The sequence below is a fragment of the Aythya fuligula genome, chromosome 2, assembly GCF_009819795.1.
Source record: "Aythya fuligula isolate bAytFul2 chromosome 2, bAytFul2.pri, whole genome shotgun sequence".
Taxonomy (NCBI): Eukaryota; Metazoa; Chordata; class Aves; order Anseriformes; family Anatidae; genus Aythya; species Aythya fuligula.
Window position 1 is genome coordinate 95,936,169 of NC_045560.1, and position 20,455 is coordinate 95,956,623.

The window sequence follows — 20,455 nt, forward strand, 5'->3', positions numbered from 1 at the left end:
ACATCCTACTACAATTTTTAGCCATTTGCATGTACTTCCACGCACACCCATGCGCACAGGGATGCACCCACGCACACAAACACAGGCACACAGACGTTAGCGTGGACACTGAAACCAACTAACTTCTAATCTGCAAAAATACATGGTTGTAAATTGCCATTTGGTAAACCATATGGATTCAATGACAGATGGAATTTCTAATCCAGGATAATAGCTGAAAGATGTGAGACAGACTTAAATATGTATTGTGAACATTTGTTTGTTTGTATTTGGCTTTTTAAAAAACACTTACATGGGTTTTTTACATTGTACTTAAAAAATGAAATCACTCTTTTCTTTTTTTTTTTTCCACATGGAAAAAAAAAAGAGCTTGGCACCAGACAGGGGCCTGTGTTCTTTTGAAAAACATGTACATCCAATTATGTACTCACGAAAAGCTGCACCTGCTACTGAAACAAAAAACAATTAATCTGTCAGTTCAAAGAAAGTACAACATTATTCTGGTGCCCTCAGTAGCTGCGAGATGAAAGTTATCAGTTCCTTCCATTAAGAAGTTTTAGAAACATTATTAGAAAAGAGGTTCTCTTTGGGAACGAAGGCAAATATTTTGAGGAAGATAGGACTTCCTTTGGCAACAGCCTTTATATATCCTGATTTTTTTTTTTTCTGGTCCCATAGCAGAAAATCAGCCAGTAAATACTTCAAAGATATTTTGGTCAAGGTCATGGCATAGTAAAAATAAGAAAAGAAAAAAAAAAAAAAAAGAAGAAGAAGAAGTTCCAAGCCACATTTCTCTTATTACCCTTCCTTGAAATAAAGGAAAATTCACTAGCATTAGGTCTCCAGAGACCGTGTCGCCATGGTTACTAAAGTACAACAGTCAAGGCCTGCAGCCATGCCTCGCTTTGAACAGATTTTCGAGTCACGCAACTTGGGTACTAAATTTCCAGGGTCAGTTGGCTCGCAGTTTATCTGGAACTGTTTCATTTAATAGTGCATTGCTGGGTTTTGCGTCCTCTGTAGGATGGGGCTGTTTGCTGGTGATCTAAATAGGGAGCTATTTAAAAACTCTGGAAATGATATATTCGCTCTTGTCTTTCGCACTCAAGTCTTGGGAGTATTAGGAGGAAAACGCGGACGGTTAATGCGCCTTCTGTCTTTACGCGTGTTGTTTAATGAATCAGTATTTCTTTCCACTGGTGCTTTTAGGATTCACAATTACCCTTCTCAAAAATCACCCCGGCATCCCTGAGTTTCCCTTTATAAACCCAAAAGAAAAGAAACCGTTACAGAACCCTGCAATAAAACCCAGCATAAAAGACTATTCAGAAATACTGTATCTAGTGACATCAGAAGATGGCCTTTGCTCGGCGAGTACAGTATCTGTTAGCCCTCCGGACTCTTATGTGTTTCTTTGGTATCTACAAAGCAACTTCAAAAGGAATATTTGGGTGACTAAGCACTAGTCAATGCAAAGGGGGAGTGGCAGAATTGTTTTTAGCATTCAGTTTTGATCAAAGACTTGCATGTCCTGGTTAGTTTTCAGGCTAAAGAAGCATAACAGAATATAAATTTCCATCATTGGAGCCAAGGGAGGAAATAGATCCTACGGGCTGAAGCCTACAGCCCTGGTTTACATGGGATGCTTTCAGAGGGGGTGTCGGGTCTGACTGGTTTTCAGAGGCAGCTGCATGCATGGCAGTGGAACCAAGGGAAAATATTCAAGGGTGAACCCGCAGCAGAAGTGTTTCTTTTCAAATACAAAGAAATGCACACATATGATCATTGTGCTCCTTTCATTCTTCTGGTCTTCCCACATAAAACCACATTCACATTCCTTCCTATCTCCTTGAGCCTGGATATCGTTTCAGGCTCCTTAAAGACAGTATGGAAATTCAGCCTCTAGCGCTGCACTGCTCAGAGCAGGGCCTGGGATGATCTTTGTCAAAGATCATCCACGTTGCTGGAAGCACTTGAGTCCTGCACCTCACTTTTGCTGTTGGATGGACCAGCTCCGCCATCGGAAAGGCACGGGCGATTCTGAATGATTCGCTTCATGAAACCCCTCGTTACCCCAGTTTTCGCTATCATATCACTTCCACCGAGGAAGTAGATCAGCTTTGGAGATACTTGTTTACACATGTGCCTTCGGTCTAACGGAGGAGCTGGAATGCTGTGGCTCGTCAAGAGGCAGCAGACAAAACTGGCCTCCTGGAAATCGGGTAGGAAAATGTAAGTCATTGGGCTCTGGTAAATGTAAGCTATAAACTTTCAAAAAAACATAGTAGCTCCCTGGAGGGTGAGACTGTAATGTGTGCACACATGTAAACGCATTTTAAACCATGGTGATATTGTTTTTGATATGCTTGATATGTAATAAATATTGGACACAATAACCAAGAACAACTTTGCTTTCAAAGTTATTTTGATTGCATGATGCAGAACTGCAAATGCAGTTTTTCTTTCTTTTAATTTCTTTCCAAGTTAAGCTCTTGCAACAAAGCTGGCTAAGTCTGTGTCAAGTCCTTGGGGTAGGGCCTCTCTTCTTTCCTATAGGCATAAAACGCTGGCCTCTGATGAGCCTGGGGCCTCAAAATCAACCACTCTGCCAAAGATGGTATTGAGAAACAAGAGCTGTGTGCAGACCGATCTGAAGCATCATTTGATTTTGTATTTGCAAAAAGTTGATACAGTACACTCTGGAAAGCGATACATGCCAACTGAATCCAGTTGTTTTCATGAGAGCTAAGCACTGGAATTTAGAATGCAGATTGTGCTACAGGCTTCCAGAGCTGAGCGATACTAATGACTAATAGCTTAAAGACAGGTTAGGGAAAGGTTTTTTTGTGCAAAAATTAATTAACGGTTGACACCAAGTACCTTGGTACAGATTTCTTATATGGCATGCTTGTTAAGGAAAAAAAAAAATGTTACTACCAACCATGTTTACTACTTATTGTAAGATTTTTCATAACTACTTTGATAAAAAAACAAAGAAACAAACAAAAACATTTCTTTTCTTTGCATTAAAAATGGGGATTTCATATGAAAAGTGAGTATATGAATACCACCTGAGATTAAGAGACATTATACAAGTAATGGAAGTATTTATAGGAACCTTTATAGGAACCTTAAGAAGAAGAGTATTTAAAGTATGAGTTCTAGAACTGTCAGGGGAAAAAAAAACGACACGTATTTTGTTTATTAATACATACATATATGAACCATGATTACTGGATATGCTAACAAGTACCTGTGTGAGTAACATATCATTTATCTAAGCAATTATCACAAAAGGATAGTGAAGTTTGACATAGTCTTGCATGTCTTCTTCTTTAGCCCCCTCATTAATCATGGATGTTGAATTTAAAATTTTGCTCTACCAGTAATGGAACCCTACTGTCAGTGCTCTTTCACAAACACTGTGCCCTGGACTACACTTGGAAATAGAAACAGACTTTACAGTGATTTATGCAGTTTCTCATTCCATTTTCTCAAAACCAGATGTTCTATTCACAGATGGAAGTAAAGATGGGGCAATATCATATCTTCAGCACAAGTTCAGCCCATCATTCTTCCTGAGTCCTGCAGCTGCTCTGGGTTTTTCAGTCTTCTCTTCAACAATTTCAATATAGAAAATGCCAGCCTGATTAATTCCATTTGAGAAGACTCAAAATGAAGCATTGATTGCTTACTACTCTGCACTTCTAATAACAAATTTAGTTAGGTAGTCTTTGCAATAACAAATGTAGTAAGATTACCCATTATCTTCCACAGAAATAACTTACTGAAAAGAGTCTTGAGTAATATTTATCCAACATGTTGGACAATTAGACATATGTAAGGACAAAATATCTGGATTTTTTTTTCAGTGTTATTTATACGTAAGTGTATCAAGTCATGAAGAGAAGAAGCCATCATAATATTCCATCCACAGCTGACTTTTATTCATACACGCAAGCTGTTAACTAGCATGAAGGGCAGACATCTCATTGCAAGGAATGAAAACCTAAAAGAGACAATGTTGAAGCCTATGCACTGTAAACTAAATGTAATGCCCCAATTTCAGAGCATAAATTTTCTATGCGTTTAGCACTAGATATTGCATTTTCTAGCACAGAAATATTTTTGGAGGGAGGGGGGGAAGAGGCAAAGCAATCTGTAATTCACATTCTGTTCAGTAATAGTTGAGAAAATGGCTTTTTATACACCATTTCAGGTCAGTAGAGTTTTTAAGGGAGAGTGATGTTCCAGAATTTGGCTTTGGGAACCATTTTACTGTGCTAGTTACCATTTTATTCATGTTTTTGTAACCTGGAAATAACTTTGTATAAAACATACATTGCCCCACACTGGTAGCAGGTATTGATTCTGCTACTAATGTGCTACAGGTGGCAAGGAATGCCTGCTGTAATCGAGATATCAGGTGGATGATGGTGAATCATCTGGAAGAAGGTAGGGATGGACAGTTAGAAGAGACAGCTCCTCTAACCAACAGCAACAGTTGCAAATCTTAAGATGAGTTTTAGGCTAGGTGAAGCCCTCCTCTAAACCCTTCCGAGGGTTTAGCCTGAGCAGACACTGGTTTTCTTATGGTTAAAAAAGCCCAGTTAGAGAACTCTGGGGGTTTTGCAGTATTGGGAGGAGGGGAAAGGATATGAAATGTGTTGGAGAAAATGCCTGTTTTTTGGCCACCATCAGCTTTTGCATCTAGGAATTCCTGGAAGAATTCTAATTAAAACAGGATATAAAAGCTATTTTTTTCTTTTTTTCTACTCATAAAATTTCAAAGACAACTAAAATTAGAATGATGGTAATTTCTGTTGAAGTTCCTGGAACAAGAACAGAACTATCTGAAGGGTCCTTATCTCTCCTCCTTTCTCCAAATCAATACTATATCCTTGACAATAGAAAACAGTACATTTAATAGTCAATGTCATGCTTTTTAATAGCAGTTTTCAGTTCAGTTCAAACCCGTCAAAAAGCATATTCACGTTGTATTAAACAAGGTAGGCAAAAAACAAGAACGGTACTTAGTATTTCTGTAAATACTTTTAGAAGTATTTTAATTCAGTAATTACCAGAAAATATTTACATATTTTAAAAATATGTATTTTTTTTTCTTTTGAAATCTTCATAACCACAAAAAAAATATTGCAAATTTGAAAAAAAATCTTAAGACAACATACAGTCTTGACTGTCACTTCACCTTACTGGGAAGGTAGCTAGATCATTAACTTTTATGACTTAAGAATGAGGAATTTACTGGAAGCAAGTGTCAGCTGCAAATACACATCGGGCTATTAATTTATAATTTCACCAGTTGCAGACAAGCTAACAATGTAAGATTTCAAAAATGTGAATTGTCCATGAATGTAAGCAGTATTTAAAGTGTTTCTATTTTTTTTTTTTAATTATTATTATGATTACAATACATGACTTTGTCATCTTCAAAACATAGACACTTCCCCAAAAGCAAACATTCATCAAGAAGCTTGTATGGAAAGAGCAGTGTGTTATGATTGCCCTAGCTACTTGGACACAAGTCATCCAGTTCTAGTAACAGACTAAATCCCTACGCATTGATACGATGCAGTGCTCATAGAGACATTGAACCTATTGATTGGTGAGAACAGTTGCCAAGGATTAGTTCTGAAGTCAGGGAGGGGAAAAAAATAATTGAGTCAAAACTGGAGAATATGTTTTGTTGTGGAGGAAGTCATGTGGCCACTGGACTGTCTCCAGAGGCACCGAAATAGCCTGAGCAGAAACAGAGGAAGTGGTTGTGAAAAGTGAGCTCGGGTGGCGTTTGCTGTGATGAGCAGCCTGGAGACAGAAGCAGGGGATCTTAAATTTCGATTCACATCTGGACTATGTCCAAAGCTGATGGACAGCTTCTCCATTCACCAGGACACCTACAGTTTCTCAGCTAGGCCTCCTCTTCTCACATCTGAAGCACTGCAGCACGTTTGCCTCTGTCCTGACAAATGGAAGCTGACTTCTTTGATACCAGTGCCAAACCAAGGCGATGCTGCCTCTCCTCTCTGCACACCTGCACTGGCTACTGGCTCCTCCTTCTCAATCACATTCAACATAAGCTACTTAGCCTGATTTTCAGAGCTGCCCACAGCTTGCTCTCAATTATAATCTCCCATTCCATGTTGGAGAAGCTAAGTACTAAGTCTCATCAGTCCGACGTGTTTCTCTCTATCACACGTAGGCAACATTTGAAAACAAGTATTCAGTATTGTCTCCCGTGTTGCTAAGCCTCCACGCAAGCATCTGCAAAGGTACCTGATTTTTTTTTTTTTTCCCTTCAAATTATTCCTTAAAACTCTTGCAAAAATCAGGCCTTCCACATCCTGAGCTGCTCATACCCGATGATTCCCGGCTATTCTGGTTATGATTTTGCTGCATTATTTCCACATGCCCTGGTTGTCCATTGGAAAGCATCCATCATCTCTTGTCTCACAACAAGATTGTAAATCTGAAGAGGAGGGATCACATCTCTTTGTTGTTCGGCACACTGTCAAGCTGAGCTATGCCACAGCCTGTATTTGAGGATCCCAGGCACTGTGGCAGCACTGTGATCGCTGCACTAGTGACAGTAGCACTAACGACTGGAGTAGAAAACAATTAGTATTTAGAAGTCACGGGCTTTTCAGACCAGATTTGTTCAAAAAGGAGAAAAAAAAAAAAAAAAAGAAGGAGTAAGTGAGAACATTAGTTATTTGTTTAAAGGGCAGCAGAAGGGATATTTTTTGTACAACATTGTTCCCATGCCAAATTTCAAGTCTGGATTTTAGAAATATGTCTATTTGCAAAGAAAAAAAAAAAAAGGACCAAGACCTCTGAAATGTTCCTTTGTGTTTCGCCTGTGCCTGCCAAAAAGAAAGTGAATGTACGCATGTGATAAAGATGGCAAGTTACTCCTGACCCCATTTATGGCTCTTTATTTCATGGACATATTCTCTGTTAATCATCTCAAGAGACTAATGTCAGCTTAAATCATGTCATCTGAATTACTGGGAGAAGGTTCATGTCTGAAAACAGAGGAAAGCAAAAGGGTTATTTGGGTAACTTTTGGAAGTTATTAAATGAAAAAGAAAATGCTCTGAGACCATGAGCTGTTTATGGGAAATTCCTATTTTGGTAGCTATATTTTAAATCGATAGATTAAAAGGTGAAGCGTTGTATCATAACCTAACAGCTTTAGTTTAGAAGTACTGTGTAAGAGAGAGAGCACTGTTGAAAGCTGAAAAGGAATTCAATGCCAGAATAAATCAAAAGTCTCCCTCTACCAGCTTCCGACTTCTGAAGTCCGTGCCTTGGTCATAGCCCTGGATAACAACCGTGCACTTTTGTCTGACTCCCAATCTTCCTTTTCAAGTTTAAATTAAAAAATAACAGGAAGAGTAAAATCTCTTGCTCTCAGACTGAAATTCAAACTGGAGTACCTTTTTCAAGAGCACAGTTTTATCAAGTACTGATTACATAAATCAGTTTGGAAGGAGGAAGTGGAATTACACTAACAAGTTTAAAAAAATTACAGGAAACCAAGTGGGAAAAGGTTTCCTATGTTATTTCCTTACGCAGGGTGAAGAACAGCACCAATAGGATGTTTTCTAATGTATCATTTTCCAACTCCCTTGGAATGAAACTTGAACTCTAGTTCAAACTGTTAGTAGAGGCCACCTGGAAATACCTTTCTGTGCCAAAATGTGCACATACACCTCTCTGTTCAAAGTAACTACCAGAATCTTATTATTTACAGCCGCTTTCAAAGTAACTACGTATAGATAAATAATAGACTTCAAGCTTGCATTACATTAAGCCCTGAATCCTTTTCTTAGATAAAAACTACAACTGGCCTTCATTGGTTTTGATCAAAAATCAATCTCTATTTCATGTTAAAGCTAAAAATAAAGCAAACACGTCAATGAATTCATTGGGAACTACCAAGCAAGAATGAAAAATTCCTATTCATATTAGTGCCAAAACCTGTGATATGAAATTAAAATAATAATAATAATACATAAAGAACTTCTCAGTTGTGAAAAAGTGCCTACACCTGACTATGCTCTCTGCTTTGCACCACCAGTCAATTCCAAGCACAAATGCTGCCAGTTATGTAGCTAGATACTTCATTTGCCTCACTAGTCCTGTTACTTGCCACTCAAGTCAGCAATATTCATCTGCCAAATGCTGGAACAAAAGCATGTCTGCAAAACACAGAAATTCGGTTTGAAAAATCTGCCTTTAAATGATTAAGTAGACAATATAGTGGATCTGAGGTTATTGATAGTGGTGGAGAATTCTGATGGTGGCACCACCAAAACGAGTTTTCACCATTCTTCTCCACTTCTGAAGACAGACATGATTTTATGATATTTTTTAAGATGCCAGGCATCTTGACAGTCCTTGCCTAAAACTTTAAGTAAGTAATAATCATGCAAGAGTTTAGGAGGAATGGAGAATTAGACTTTTGCCATAGAAACTTTGCTAGTCAATATGCAAAATGTTAACAATGTGTTATTTCTGCCACCACTGAAAACCGAGATGCCTGTCCTGTGTTCGGCCAGAGCAAATGAAGTTTCTTTCATTGGCATAATGGGATCCCAAAGCATGCAGCAGCCTGCTGCTAAGCACACACATTGAACATGCAGGTCTCTTGGGCTCGGTCTCCTGACATGCTAAAATGAAAAAAGATCAGAGTAGTTACCTCCAGCTGCTCCGGAAGAGTGGAGAGGGCTGCAGGAGGGTGAAGAAGTTCCAGCTGAAAGAACAGGTGATTTCAAGGAGCAAGGAGGCTTTCGTAAGGGAGCCTGTTATCACTGAACTATGTAGAGAAAAATAGCCTTTCAGTTCTTTCCTCTCAGGGCACAGACAGGTTGAGCTTGCAGCCATCCTTCTGGCTTGAAATTCAAATTATGTCTGAAAGGCCCTTGCATTTCTTGCTCCCACACTTGCGTTTTATAGCAAAATAGCAACCAAATCCACTACCTTCTTATTTTGTTATGTGATTATTTGTTTTTAGCAGGAAGAAGGTAACTCAGGCATGCATCACTAACTATCTCCATGCAGGAAGAGTAAATGTATGATATCATTGAATAATAAATAAAAGGATAGTATGACAACTGGTCTCTACAGCACAGTCATAAACAAAACATGAGACAAAAACACTGAAATTTGATTCTTGTCCCTATCCTTAGCAGTAGAGGATTCATGGTGGAAATCTCTCTAAGAACTGGGTAAAAAAGCAGCTTGGAACATCCTGAAATCAAAATGGACCTTCCCTAAAAGAGCGTGAGTTGCCAGTGAACATGGAAATGACTACACAGGCCAGGTCTGGCCTTTATCAGTATTCATCAGTGAGATAGGACATGACAGAACCAGGCAGCCTTATTCCATCAGCATCTGCTTGGGAGCTGCGTAGATCATCCAGATTTCATTTTAATATTTGCAATGCTTTCAATGTAAACCACTATTTTCTCACCTGAAAAGAATTACATCTAGTATGTCTGGAGACAGAGATACCAGAAATCCTGTGCTGCAGTTTACAATGATGGCACAGGAAGCCAGAAGACAAAAAGAATGAAACACCATGAAGATAGCTTCTTCAGCAGCAAATGCAGAGATAGAAATTTGAACATCAGTGATGCTTCTATAATGAGTAGAAAAACTGCAGAAGTGGTTTTGAGGTGGTCAATGAAGTCAAAGTAACAATTTCAACAGGGTTCTCTACAGTAGATGGGTGATGATTGTGCAACAAGCAGTGTGAGCAATGAAGCTGCCCAACTGCTTGTCACGAAGAGAACAAGTCCAGAGAGGGCCTCACTCTCAACAGTGGGCATTTAATTCTTCAGATAGGATAGTACATAACGTGGAAATTACAAAATCGGGATGAGATATTAACTGCGCAACAGCCTCGACTCTGAGTCTGGACTTGAGATTTCAAGTGTAGCATAGCTGGGGGAAAGAGTAGGAGGTGGCTAACAGCCATGAGATGAGTATTGCAATCAAGGCTATTGCCTAGATAACTACCAGTGATTCATTTTTATTTTTCCAAGTCATCATTTTATTGTGTTTCTCCACCCCACCACCACAGCATATAAATTCTATCTGGATTTATTGACTGCCAATACAAGTTATACTCCCACTTTTCTGGTTAAGGGTTTGGCCCAGTGTTCTTTAAGTATTCAGTAATGGGCTTCAGAAATTGAATACGGCCCTTTTTTGACAGGCAGACGTGGCACAAGGGCTGCAGTACCACCTGTCTTGGAAAATATTATGAAAGTGCAAAGTTAAAAATCATTACTGCCGTCAAACAGTTGGAGTCTGAAGTCTCCAAGGAGAGCAAAGATTGCAAGAATGGAGCATATTGAAAAAAGATCATTAATAAAATTGGACTTTGGTTATTAGAGCTTTGTTTGTCTTCTCTCCAAAGGAAAACCAAAAGATGGCAAAAAAGACTCTCTTATCCAGAAGAAGTGATCCTTAAACTTAAAACACTGGAAGAAATTATTTATTTAGATACCTGCTGTGCTCCGCTAGAAAGTCTTTGATAAACTGGTATCATTGTTTATTCTATTATTGCTGATGAAAGCTATTTGATTATAGCTGTAAAAATATCTCTATAAAATCTTAAATAAAAACACATGTTGTGGCAGAGGCCTTTAGAAATAAAAAGCATTTTAAACATACTTTGAAGACAGACTAATTCCATTGTTTTCTTTTAAGCTGAAAGGGGAAGTACTACGTTGTTCCAAGGCTGGAGAGGCAGATAAATTATTTACCAGTAATTAGGATTCTTGCTATTCCATACTTCTATCTATATATACAGCAGAGTGACCCTACCCACTAGAAGAAAAACGCAATTGTCCCCAGTTCTCCATGAAAGTTTCAGTCAGGGACAGTATTATTCACACATATTTTGGTGAGTCAGATTATTCTGGTTTGTATTAAATAAAGAATCTAGGAGAGGTCGCATAGTGCAAGGTGGTGCCATGAAAAGGAAAGCAGCTTTTGACAGCTGCAAAACATCTTCTGAGAGCCAATAAAGTGGCTGGATTCACAAGTCAAGGCACAAAGCATAGCAACCACCAGCAAGGCTGTTTGCTTCTCCTCAGAAGGAATCACAAATGCAGCTGTTTTGTTAAGAGCACACAGTCCCTAATAACTAACATGGTGAATTTGGTCAAGCAACAAAAACCCACTTTTCATCACATTCCATGGCCACTGAATGAGCACCCGAGCCAAGCTTAGTCCCAAGAGAACATTCCCAGCAAGTCCTTATGAAAATTCACCCTTTTATTCTAGGTTAGACATGCCCATAAACGGAGCCTGGCGAATTCAATCCTATTAACATGCACTTAATCATCGAGTTAGTAATCCATATTAAGTATGATCCAGGATAAAACATCTCCCACGTATTCAAAAGGAATGTGACTCATATACCCTATAGAAAGCAGACCATTAGCATAGTCGGTAAAATTTGGCACCTTGTAACCTACCTGAAATTCTATACCAGTGTTCTCTCCATGTGCCTGTAAGCAATAGGGCTACTGCTTGAGGATCCATAAGGATTATAACTTGTGGGCACGTAATATTTACCAACCAAAGCGCAGGCTAAAGATATGAGACCATTATTAAAAATTAGATGCTCACTGTATTTATCATTCATTGCAAGCCTTGTACTTGCCTGCTCATTGGGAATGGAAATTGTTACAAATAATACCTGACAGCCAAATATCTCATTTTGGCACTTGTATTAACTAATCAAATGCATCTGTGTTACTAGCTTTGAAATGTAAAATTAAAATCTCCTAAAATATAAAGAGGAAGGAAAGCAGCATGCCAGTTCTCATTCCATAGACTTGTACAAGTTATGATGTTGGCTCCCATGATAAAACGTCTTTCTTTTTTTCCTCTAATAGTGCACAGCGTTTGTTTGCTGGAGGTTACTATTTAATTTACGTTTACATGTACCTCAGGGCTGTCATTAAAACATGATTTTTGTACCATACATATTACCCTATCCAAAGCAACTATACATATGTAGTCTTAATCAAATAGGAGTTTCCAAGGATCCTCAGTGTATAAAAGGCACAATTGCATCATATGGTTGAAATGCAGATGTATCTGCAATGAACTGCTGTGCTCTAGCTGGTTCAGTAGTTCACAGCAGTATTAATTCTTCATCCAGATTAATGGATCCAATTTTCAGTAACAGTATGGCCCCTTTACACTGGCCTGCCAATACAAAGTCATCCTAAAGAGGATAAAAATACATAGAAAGAAAAACTTCTGCGCACATAGCTTCCCTCAGAGCACAGAGCTGAGGAAGTAGGATAAATTAAGATGTCCCAGAATAATCTTAGCTCAGATCAGAAACCCAGCAAGCTCCTGTTGATACCCTCAAAATGTGTGCCAAGTCAAACACATCTCAGCTATCACTGCAAGTGACAAAGAACTGTGAACCAGCCCGCGGGACGGCCCTGATCGCTTACAGGACGTAAGGCTGCAAGTGCTCCGGCAGAGACTGGACAGGACTACCACAACTGCCAGTTTTGCTCTTGCAAGAGCTCACAAGTGTGCTTCTTGAGTGACTCACACCAAGACGGATGGTTTGTTCCAAGTTGCCACAAGGAATTAACTAGCATAGTTCATCAAACAGCATAAATTACTTAGAGCCCGAAAAGACGGCGTTTTTTCACTCACTTCTAGTAGAAGTCCACCTTCTTGTACAGTGGTCTTGTTACATACATTGTCTTCTTTTATCGTTTGGCCAGCTTGCTTCTTAAAGTGCTTTTCTTGAATGGCTGTTGGAAAGAGTTATTATCAGTTTAGAAATCATATGGATTAGGGCCACTGGACTCAAATTCTTACTTAGGCACTTAACATCCACTGGTTTAATTAGGAAATACTGTCTGGATCTCAGTTACTGACAACTTTATTTTGTTGTGAGGGAGATAGATACATACATATCTGGAAGTCCAGATGTTTTTTATATGAAATATCTATCGCACTTTTTATTATACATATTTTTTCCATTACTGTATTCTACATAAAGCAACAACAAAAACCCACAGGAAAGAAATAAAAGATAGTTAGCAAGTTGTTTTGTTTATAAAAATATGTATTATGAAAATATAAAGAAATGCTTATATAGCTCAGAAGACAAGAGACTGAAATACGTTTCTCATTTTCAGTGCTGACCTTCTTGGCATCAGATTATTTTCATTCTCACTGTACTCTACTCAGTCCTAGGAGTCTGAGACTGATTGCAATATTCACAGAAAAGTGCTAAAACTGTTTTGTTTTTAAACAGAAGTTTAAAGTTTGGTTTTAGTAGGTCATTAATTACACAAAATTCAGGAAAATCTCTAACGATATATTTTGCAAATTTTTCCTGAATAATAATGAAAATCTTCATGGGAATTGAAATTTCCTGTGCATGGGTAATCATTGTTTGATCTGAAATATCTTTGAATGCTCAGATTGAAGTCTTCAAACTGACAGATCCCACATAAAAATCCCCAAAATACAGTCTCATTTCTGGGGATAATGAAAGCATTTTTGAGAAGGCTGATGCTACTTGTTAGACTGGGGTTTTCATCATCTGGGAAATGTGGAGTATTTATAATATGGTCAATAAAAATGACGGGATCAGCTTCACATGTTCTGCCCCATCCCAGTGCCTAACTGCAGTGGGTCACACAGATGTCCAGGCAGCAAGCAGAGATTCAGTTTTCAGTTTGTTTTCCTTCTCACATAGAGAATGAGAGCATACCAGTGAGATTAGCTGCAACATTTGATGCACATTGCCCATGCCGGCTAGAAGCAGCCACAGCCAGAGGTGGTTAATAATCCCCCCAAAAAGGCTGAGACAAACAGGAACTGTTTATATCAAATTGGAGTAAGAAGGGGAGACAGCCAGCAAGACTCTACTGCTCTTGAGCTGTTGGTTAAAAGCCGTGACAACAGGTTTTAAATTTTCAGTAGGATATCAAATTTTAAAAAATAGAAGTCTACATTTTTAATGGCTTGAATAACATTTCTTGCAAGTGACTGAGGATATGACCTAAATGGAGTCACTTCCTCTCCAAAGGGCTGTGCCAGAGCCCCTTATCGAGGTAACAGCCTAGTGAGGGGCAGTTGCAGGATACCTCAGCATTTTACAGCAGATGATGGCAACACAGAGCCATGCTGGCTGAATATTCAAGATGTTTTTTAGCTTGCATTGTAAATATTTGCTGCCAGTGATAATGCCGGTCATTACCCCCAAGCAATCATCTCAAATGTATAATTAGAGGCAATAAATCCCTCCCCTGGGCATGTGAAAATATATCAGGAAAACCCAAAGCTGCCGAAAGCAGCTCCCTGCGCATGTTTTCCAGCCAAAACAATTCTGCGATTTCGGAGTTGTAAGCTAGGCTTCTATGAATGGGCTACAAGGATTTTTGAACTTACACTTTCATTTTGGTTCACCATTTGAACTAATCGGAAAAGGACACTTTCTTTTTCCTGGTCAGCCAAGCCTTCTGCTACATCTGTCCCAAAGAACAGAGGCATGGCTATCACAGCACAGTGTTAGACACTTGTGACAGTAATTTTTAAAAGCACAGCCCCTACTCCAATGGGCTCTTCCAGAATTTTCCCCCTCAGAAAAAGATGTTTTTGTAGCTACTTCCGCAGTTGCTTGCTGTCTTTGTGCAGGTTAAAGGACAGACAGGGAGGGGTGGGAGGAAATGAAGGTTTATTTTTTTGATCCGTTCTTTTGGCTTGGTGAAAATTCCACCAAGTTCTAACTTCATCGTTAGTGGAAACTATTATTGTACCCGACCGAGCGGGCCAGAGCTCCCTGCCTGTTTGTTAGCCTTCAGGCTCACACAAACAGCAGCAGAAGCACAAGAGATGTTTGTTCCGCAGCTAGTCTGGCTAGTATAAATTCCATCTCCGAATGGAAAGTATTTTAATGTTATTTCGCCGGCTAGAGTTACCCGTATGTTAGGCCACACACATCCGTTTCATAACATACACTACTCGCTGGCCTGAACTCTAAGGAGACCCTATTGCACCATCCAAGGCGACTGACGCCCTTCGCACCACGAAGCAAGAGCCCCTCTGAGGCAGGCACATTTGCTCCTTGCACCTGATGCTCGCTGGTCACTCTCCTTCTGCCTCCCTGTTCTGGAAATACTCTGTTAATCCACCCGTCGGGGCAGCAGGGCTTGGCTCATACAGCAGTGATCAATCAGAAGGGGCTGCTGCTGCTGGTAGCATGATGCCTGGAGGGGGCAAGGCAAGAAAGGCTGAACACCACGCAGATCCCCACGGTGAAGGAGGAGGAGGAAAGGCAAGATGTGGCAGAGAGGGAAGGAAAAACTGCAAGATGTTATCTTAACAGGCAGAAAAACAGGGAAAAGAGGGCAGAGCAGCCTGGTGATGGCCCTGTCAGCATCAAGTATCGAGTGGGAGAACTGAATGAAGGTACTAGTTGTGACTGGTGGCTCAACAAGACAACTGCGTCCAGGCTGAAACGTTACATAAAATGGGGGCCCCTCTGGAGCAAAAATTAAGCCTACAATGATGAAAGCAAATGAAGGACTGGAGAACGCAGGAGTGCTGTCTCTAGTAGGCAGGGAGGAGCAAGTTGTGGAAAGTTAAAAAATAACAAACAGCTAATGATGACTCAGTGACCTGAGGGGAAAACTTCTGGCTTCTGGAGTACCATATATCAAGAATGGGGCAAGAAAATACTGATATTGCAGGCAGTCTGATGAACACTGCTGACTGTAAAAAAATAATAAAAATTAAAATAAAAAAAATGAGAGTTCTAGCTTTACAGAGTCTGAGACTGTTTTCTGTGGCAGAAGCAACTTTTTCAGCCAAATTGCCAGCAATTCAGTGTAGAGCACTCACCTACTAGGTTCAAAAGTGGCAAAGTGAATGGATAGGAAGCAGGAACTATGGAGACCTTTTCTTCTGAGCAGAAATTATCTAGCTTGCATTTCCAGAACACAAAATAAAACAGAAGATGGAGCTGTTTTGCCAAAGAAGATGAATGAGTGTATTGATACCATAGGGTGATAAATACAAGATATACAACAACCAGGGCTGACAGTTTTGCAAGTTCATGTGATCTAGTGAGTGTGGTGCAATCGCAGACAACATTAAAAAGCCACAAGTCTGGAAATGCTGGGGCCTATAGAAGGACAACACCGTGGAAATATACAGGATAGAGGGAGAGAGGAGGAGGCTAGGAGGAGGAAAAGGAGGGAGGAAAAAAAAATAAATAAAAAATCAGCGTGATTTCCTGAAGGAAAGGCCAAATATCTGAGGACATTATTTCAATTTCTAATCTAAAAGTGATGAAAAGAGTGGCCACTGAAAAGTAATGTTGAGTTAGAATTGACAGCTAATTAATTAGGGGAAAAAAAAATCCACAAAAAGGGAGATAAGTTCGGATGAACGGAGTACCGGACTGTCTTACACAGTGCTGCTGAGCCTTTCACTGCTGCACTATGTCACACCGTAAAAACCTGAGATCTTTTCTGAGCCTGACAGGAGCATTGCAATCTACATTTACAAACCCGTTGGCTTGAGTATTGGAATATATACAGAACAGAAAAGCTGCCTGACACTTTAAAGTCTAAGGACGCATCATGAAACCAGCCACCCCCTTTTGCCCAGAAATAACAGCACATGGACTCGTTGTGGAATAAGCATTCGTTCGGAGGGATGGAAATTCCAGGACTCTCATAAAACTGCACTTTTTAAACCAACAGGGTTACAGTCTCCAAAGTATTTCTGTATCCCTTCCTGCACAAGCACAACCTTCTTTCTTCAGAAAATAATCATTACTACCTGCCAAGCTAAGCTCTGTAACAACCTCACGCGTGGTCAGGCTGCGCCCCAGCCATCCCGTGGACTGAGGGGCACGCATCACCTTCAGCTGCTGAGGCTCCCCACGTCCCACAACAGTGTAGGAGCAAAATGGGCAGCAAAAGGATGCTATTTCTGACCTGGACACATTGCCTGCATTCTTTTGAGGTGGAAGAAAGGGACAGTACTATTTTCTTCAGGCTCAGAAGGATGCAGGTGTATCAGTACCAAACCTTTCTATGACGAGTATCTGTGAGACCAGCGATACCCGTGGGAAAAATTATTTCTTAAAGCAGGGAGATCAAAATATCTGAATCTAGCCTGCAGTTTCAGAGATACTGCTTTACACATACACGTCTCACTTTTGGTAACTTACTCAAAAGGAAGTGAAAATCGGGTCTTTCTTCCTGGATCGCCGAGATGCAGGAAGAATTAGCTATGCATGCTACCCTGAATGCTAAGAAAACAAAACAACACAGCTAGGAAACACTCGGTCTGAGAAACAAACCTACAGCCACGAACCCAAACGGCCTGTTTCCTCTTGACGTGTTGCAGAGGACCCTGAGTGACAGTAAGGACAGCACGATTTGGCTGCAGACCAAAATTAAATAATATGCAGCATAGAGAACATTATATGAACAGCTATATGAAAGGGGAGCTTGCAGCCTGAAGTGCCGCAACAGGCAGGCTGCACCGACGTGCCGGGAGGGGAAGCGGCAGCAAAATCCACCCTCTGAACGCAAGATGTGTGGTGCTCGGTGCCGGTGCGGAGGCTACCAGAACGCCAGATGCATTTGCGCTAGCAGCAATGCAAAGTTTCTCTCCCCAACTCAGTGGTTTTCTCAGTCTGCTTCTTCTTAAGAGATGCTTTGAAATCCGACTGCCCTTTGAAGTTTCTCAAGTACAGCATGACATTTATTTAAGGTACACCCCGAACTGTTTTCTTTCCAGATCCCATCCCCTCTCTCCTGAAACGTGTTTTCTCCATTTTCAGCGAGCCCCGCACACCTCCCACACGCGAGGGGCACCAAAACGGTGTCCCCCCTCCCCCAAAAAAAAATAAAAAATAGGGCTCGCCCCATCACTCTCTCCCGACCACGGCCTTGCGTGACGGGAGCTGGCGGCACGTGGGCGGCTGCCGGGCACGCCGCCACCTCAGCGGGCTGACACCCCAGCCCGGCCAGAGGATCCCGTTTGATGGGGAGGCAGCGGGGGGAGAAGGCCCTGGTGTGCGGAGGCCGGCTGCTGACTAACCCAGGCCGCGCTCTCACGCAACCCCGCCGCCTGTCAATCTCCCCTCGCCTCTGACAGGGGCCTGGCGCCCGTTCAAACCCTTGCGTGCAAGCAGGCGGGCCGCCTTCCCCTGTGAAGTATTTCATAATAACAACAGCTGTTAAATATTGATGACTCCTGGCAAGCCCTGAATGCTTTTCATGAAGGTTAAGCCTTCGTGTAATGGAACCTAATTCCTCATTATGCGCTGTATCAGATATCTGGAAGTCGCCTAAAAAAAGCAAGGGGGCTTAAAGTACAGAATCAGAAAATAGCTCTCCCGCTTCAGGGAGGGGGGCGAAAACCAGCAACGTGAAAGGCAAGGAGTGTTTCTGTGAAGTAAAAGCCTTTCACAAACAGAAAAAAAATATGCTACAGGAGCAACGATCGAAGCAGTGGGTTTAGCTATATTCCCCCGGGTCATTTTGTGTTTTTATAAATAGCTGCAGATGAGGTAAATTTCGTAAGGCAGCTATCTGACTGTCACTGCTGTCTGTGTGCACATGGTAATTATTTTTTTCAGGAAAAAAAAAATAGAAAAGAGGGAGAAAGATGGCTTCCCTGCAGCTTCTCTTATAGCATCAGTCTGGAGAGGCCTGGCACGTGAGTCTGCTTCATGGCGATCGGGTGAGACACTGCAGTGATGACAGTGCACGTCCTGGGCTGCCCTCCTCCAGTCCCCAGAGAAATCCCCCCTGTGCCTCTTTCTGCCCTCTAAATCTTCTCCTGTGGGCCCAAACCTTTCAGCAAGGATGCCCCATCAGAGAGGGCATGTGTTCAGGGTAAGAGCTCGTGATGAACAAACCGAGCCTTTGGGATGGAGCTGGGGTGATGCCAGAGCAGGTAGTACCAGAGCACCAGCTAGAAGGTGGTATCAGAGCCTGGCTGGAGGTGAAAGAGAAGGAAGACACACCAAGGACTTCATGGGGAGCTGAAAAAGTCAGATTTTTTTTTCTCGCGTTGCCTTTGGGGATAACCACTTTGACAAGGAAAGCTGAGGAGCTGAAAATAATTGTCCATGTATTTTCAGCTGTGTCAGGAGGTCTGTGAAGTTTCAGAACAATATTTTACCTGTGGGGACACCAGACCTATTTAGTCAGCTGGGGTAGGGAATCTCAAAAACATCATAAGATTTAAGACGGAAAAGACCTCTGAAGGTTATCTGGTCGACTCCACCCTAACTGAAATAGAGCTAACTAGAGAGACAGGTTGCTCAGGGTTTTTGTTGAGTATCTCCAGTAATGGACATTTCATATTCTTTCCATGAAAACTTTCATTGCTTGATTACAAACAGAATTCATTTTGTAAGAGAGGTTCATGGCTGTAGGTGACCATTAGAATAAATTCTGTATGTTATGCTTGCCATTTCCACAAATTCTGGTCTGTAAAATGTGCAGATCGCTTTAAGAAATGCTGAGAATGGTTAAGTGGTGGTCATGAAAAGTGTGTGTATGGAGAGTGTGTGAATTACATTATCAGCTTGTCTTTTTTTTTTTTTTTTCTTTTTTTGTGGTTTATTCTATCTGTATCTCACCAAACTAGCTCACAATAAACCACACTTGTGTTTTACATTTTTATGTAGTCTGGGACTATAACATCTCCCTTATCCCATAACTTCTGAGCAATCAGAGAACAAGAGAAAAACTGTGCCTCCATGCAAAACCTAATTGTGTGATGCAAGCAACAGACTCAAAACAACTTGTCCAGAAAGCACATCTCTCTGCGGCTTACTGTTGCAACCTTTCTCTCTTAGTATGACTCTACAGATGATCTCCCCAGCAGAAAACCCCAAGCTGTGCATTGACAAAGTTGTTTTAGAAATCTGTTTGCATCACCCTGAGTAAATATTTGATTCATCATTTGGTCTGGTAGAATATATTGGCTATACGACTGACAAAGACATACACTCCCTCTTGTATTATCCCAAGGTACAAGACTTATTCCAAGTAATTGTGTTCCATTTCATTTTCATAATTCCATTTGATTACCTACTGCTTTAAATGTGATGGGAACCTGCTGATTTATAGATTCGATCCTGAGGCCTTAAAGTTATCCCTGTATTATTCCATTCTTAGTTTAATTAAGCTGTAATACAGTTGCTTGCCTGAGTGTATATTTGCTTGCACACCCCTTTGAATAAATACATACAATATAAATTCTAAAGGGTTATTCTGTCAAACTACAAAATGGATTGCAAGCCTGACTTCTAGGCAATCTCAAGTGAGAAATTAGTCAACTTTCACATCCGTATCCACAACCTTCATAAAAATTAAGATGATTCTAATAAATTTTTTGC

General features: G+C 40.7%; 1 protein-coding gene across 1 annotated transcript in view; it reads right to left on the bottom strand.

Annotated features, from left to right (window-relative positions):
• Positions 1-20,455, bottom strand: part of AHRR (aryl-hydrocarbon receptor repressor) — a 69,381-nt gene that overhangs the window by 17,633 nt on the left and 31,293 nt on the right. The window contains exon 3 of the mRNA XM_032183271.1: positions 12,721-12,821. Coding sequence (XP_032039162.1) covers positions 12,721-12,821 — 101 coding nt within the window. The remainder of the gene's footprint in view (positions 1-12,720; positions 12,822-20,455) is intronic.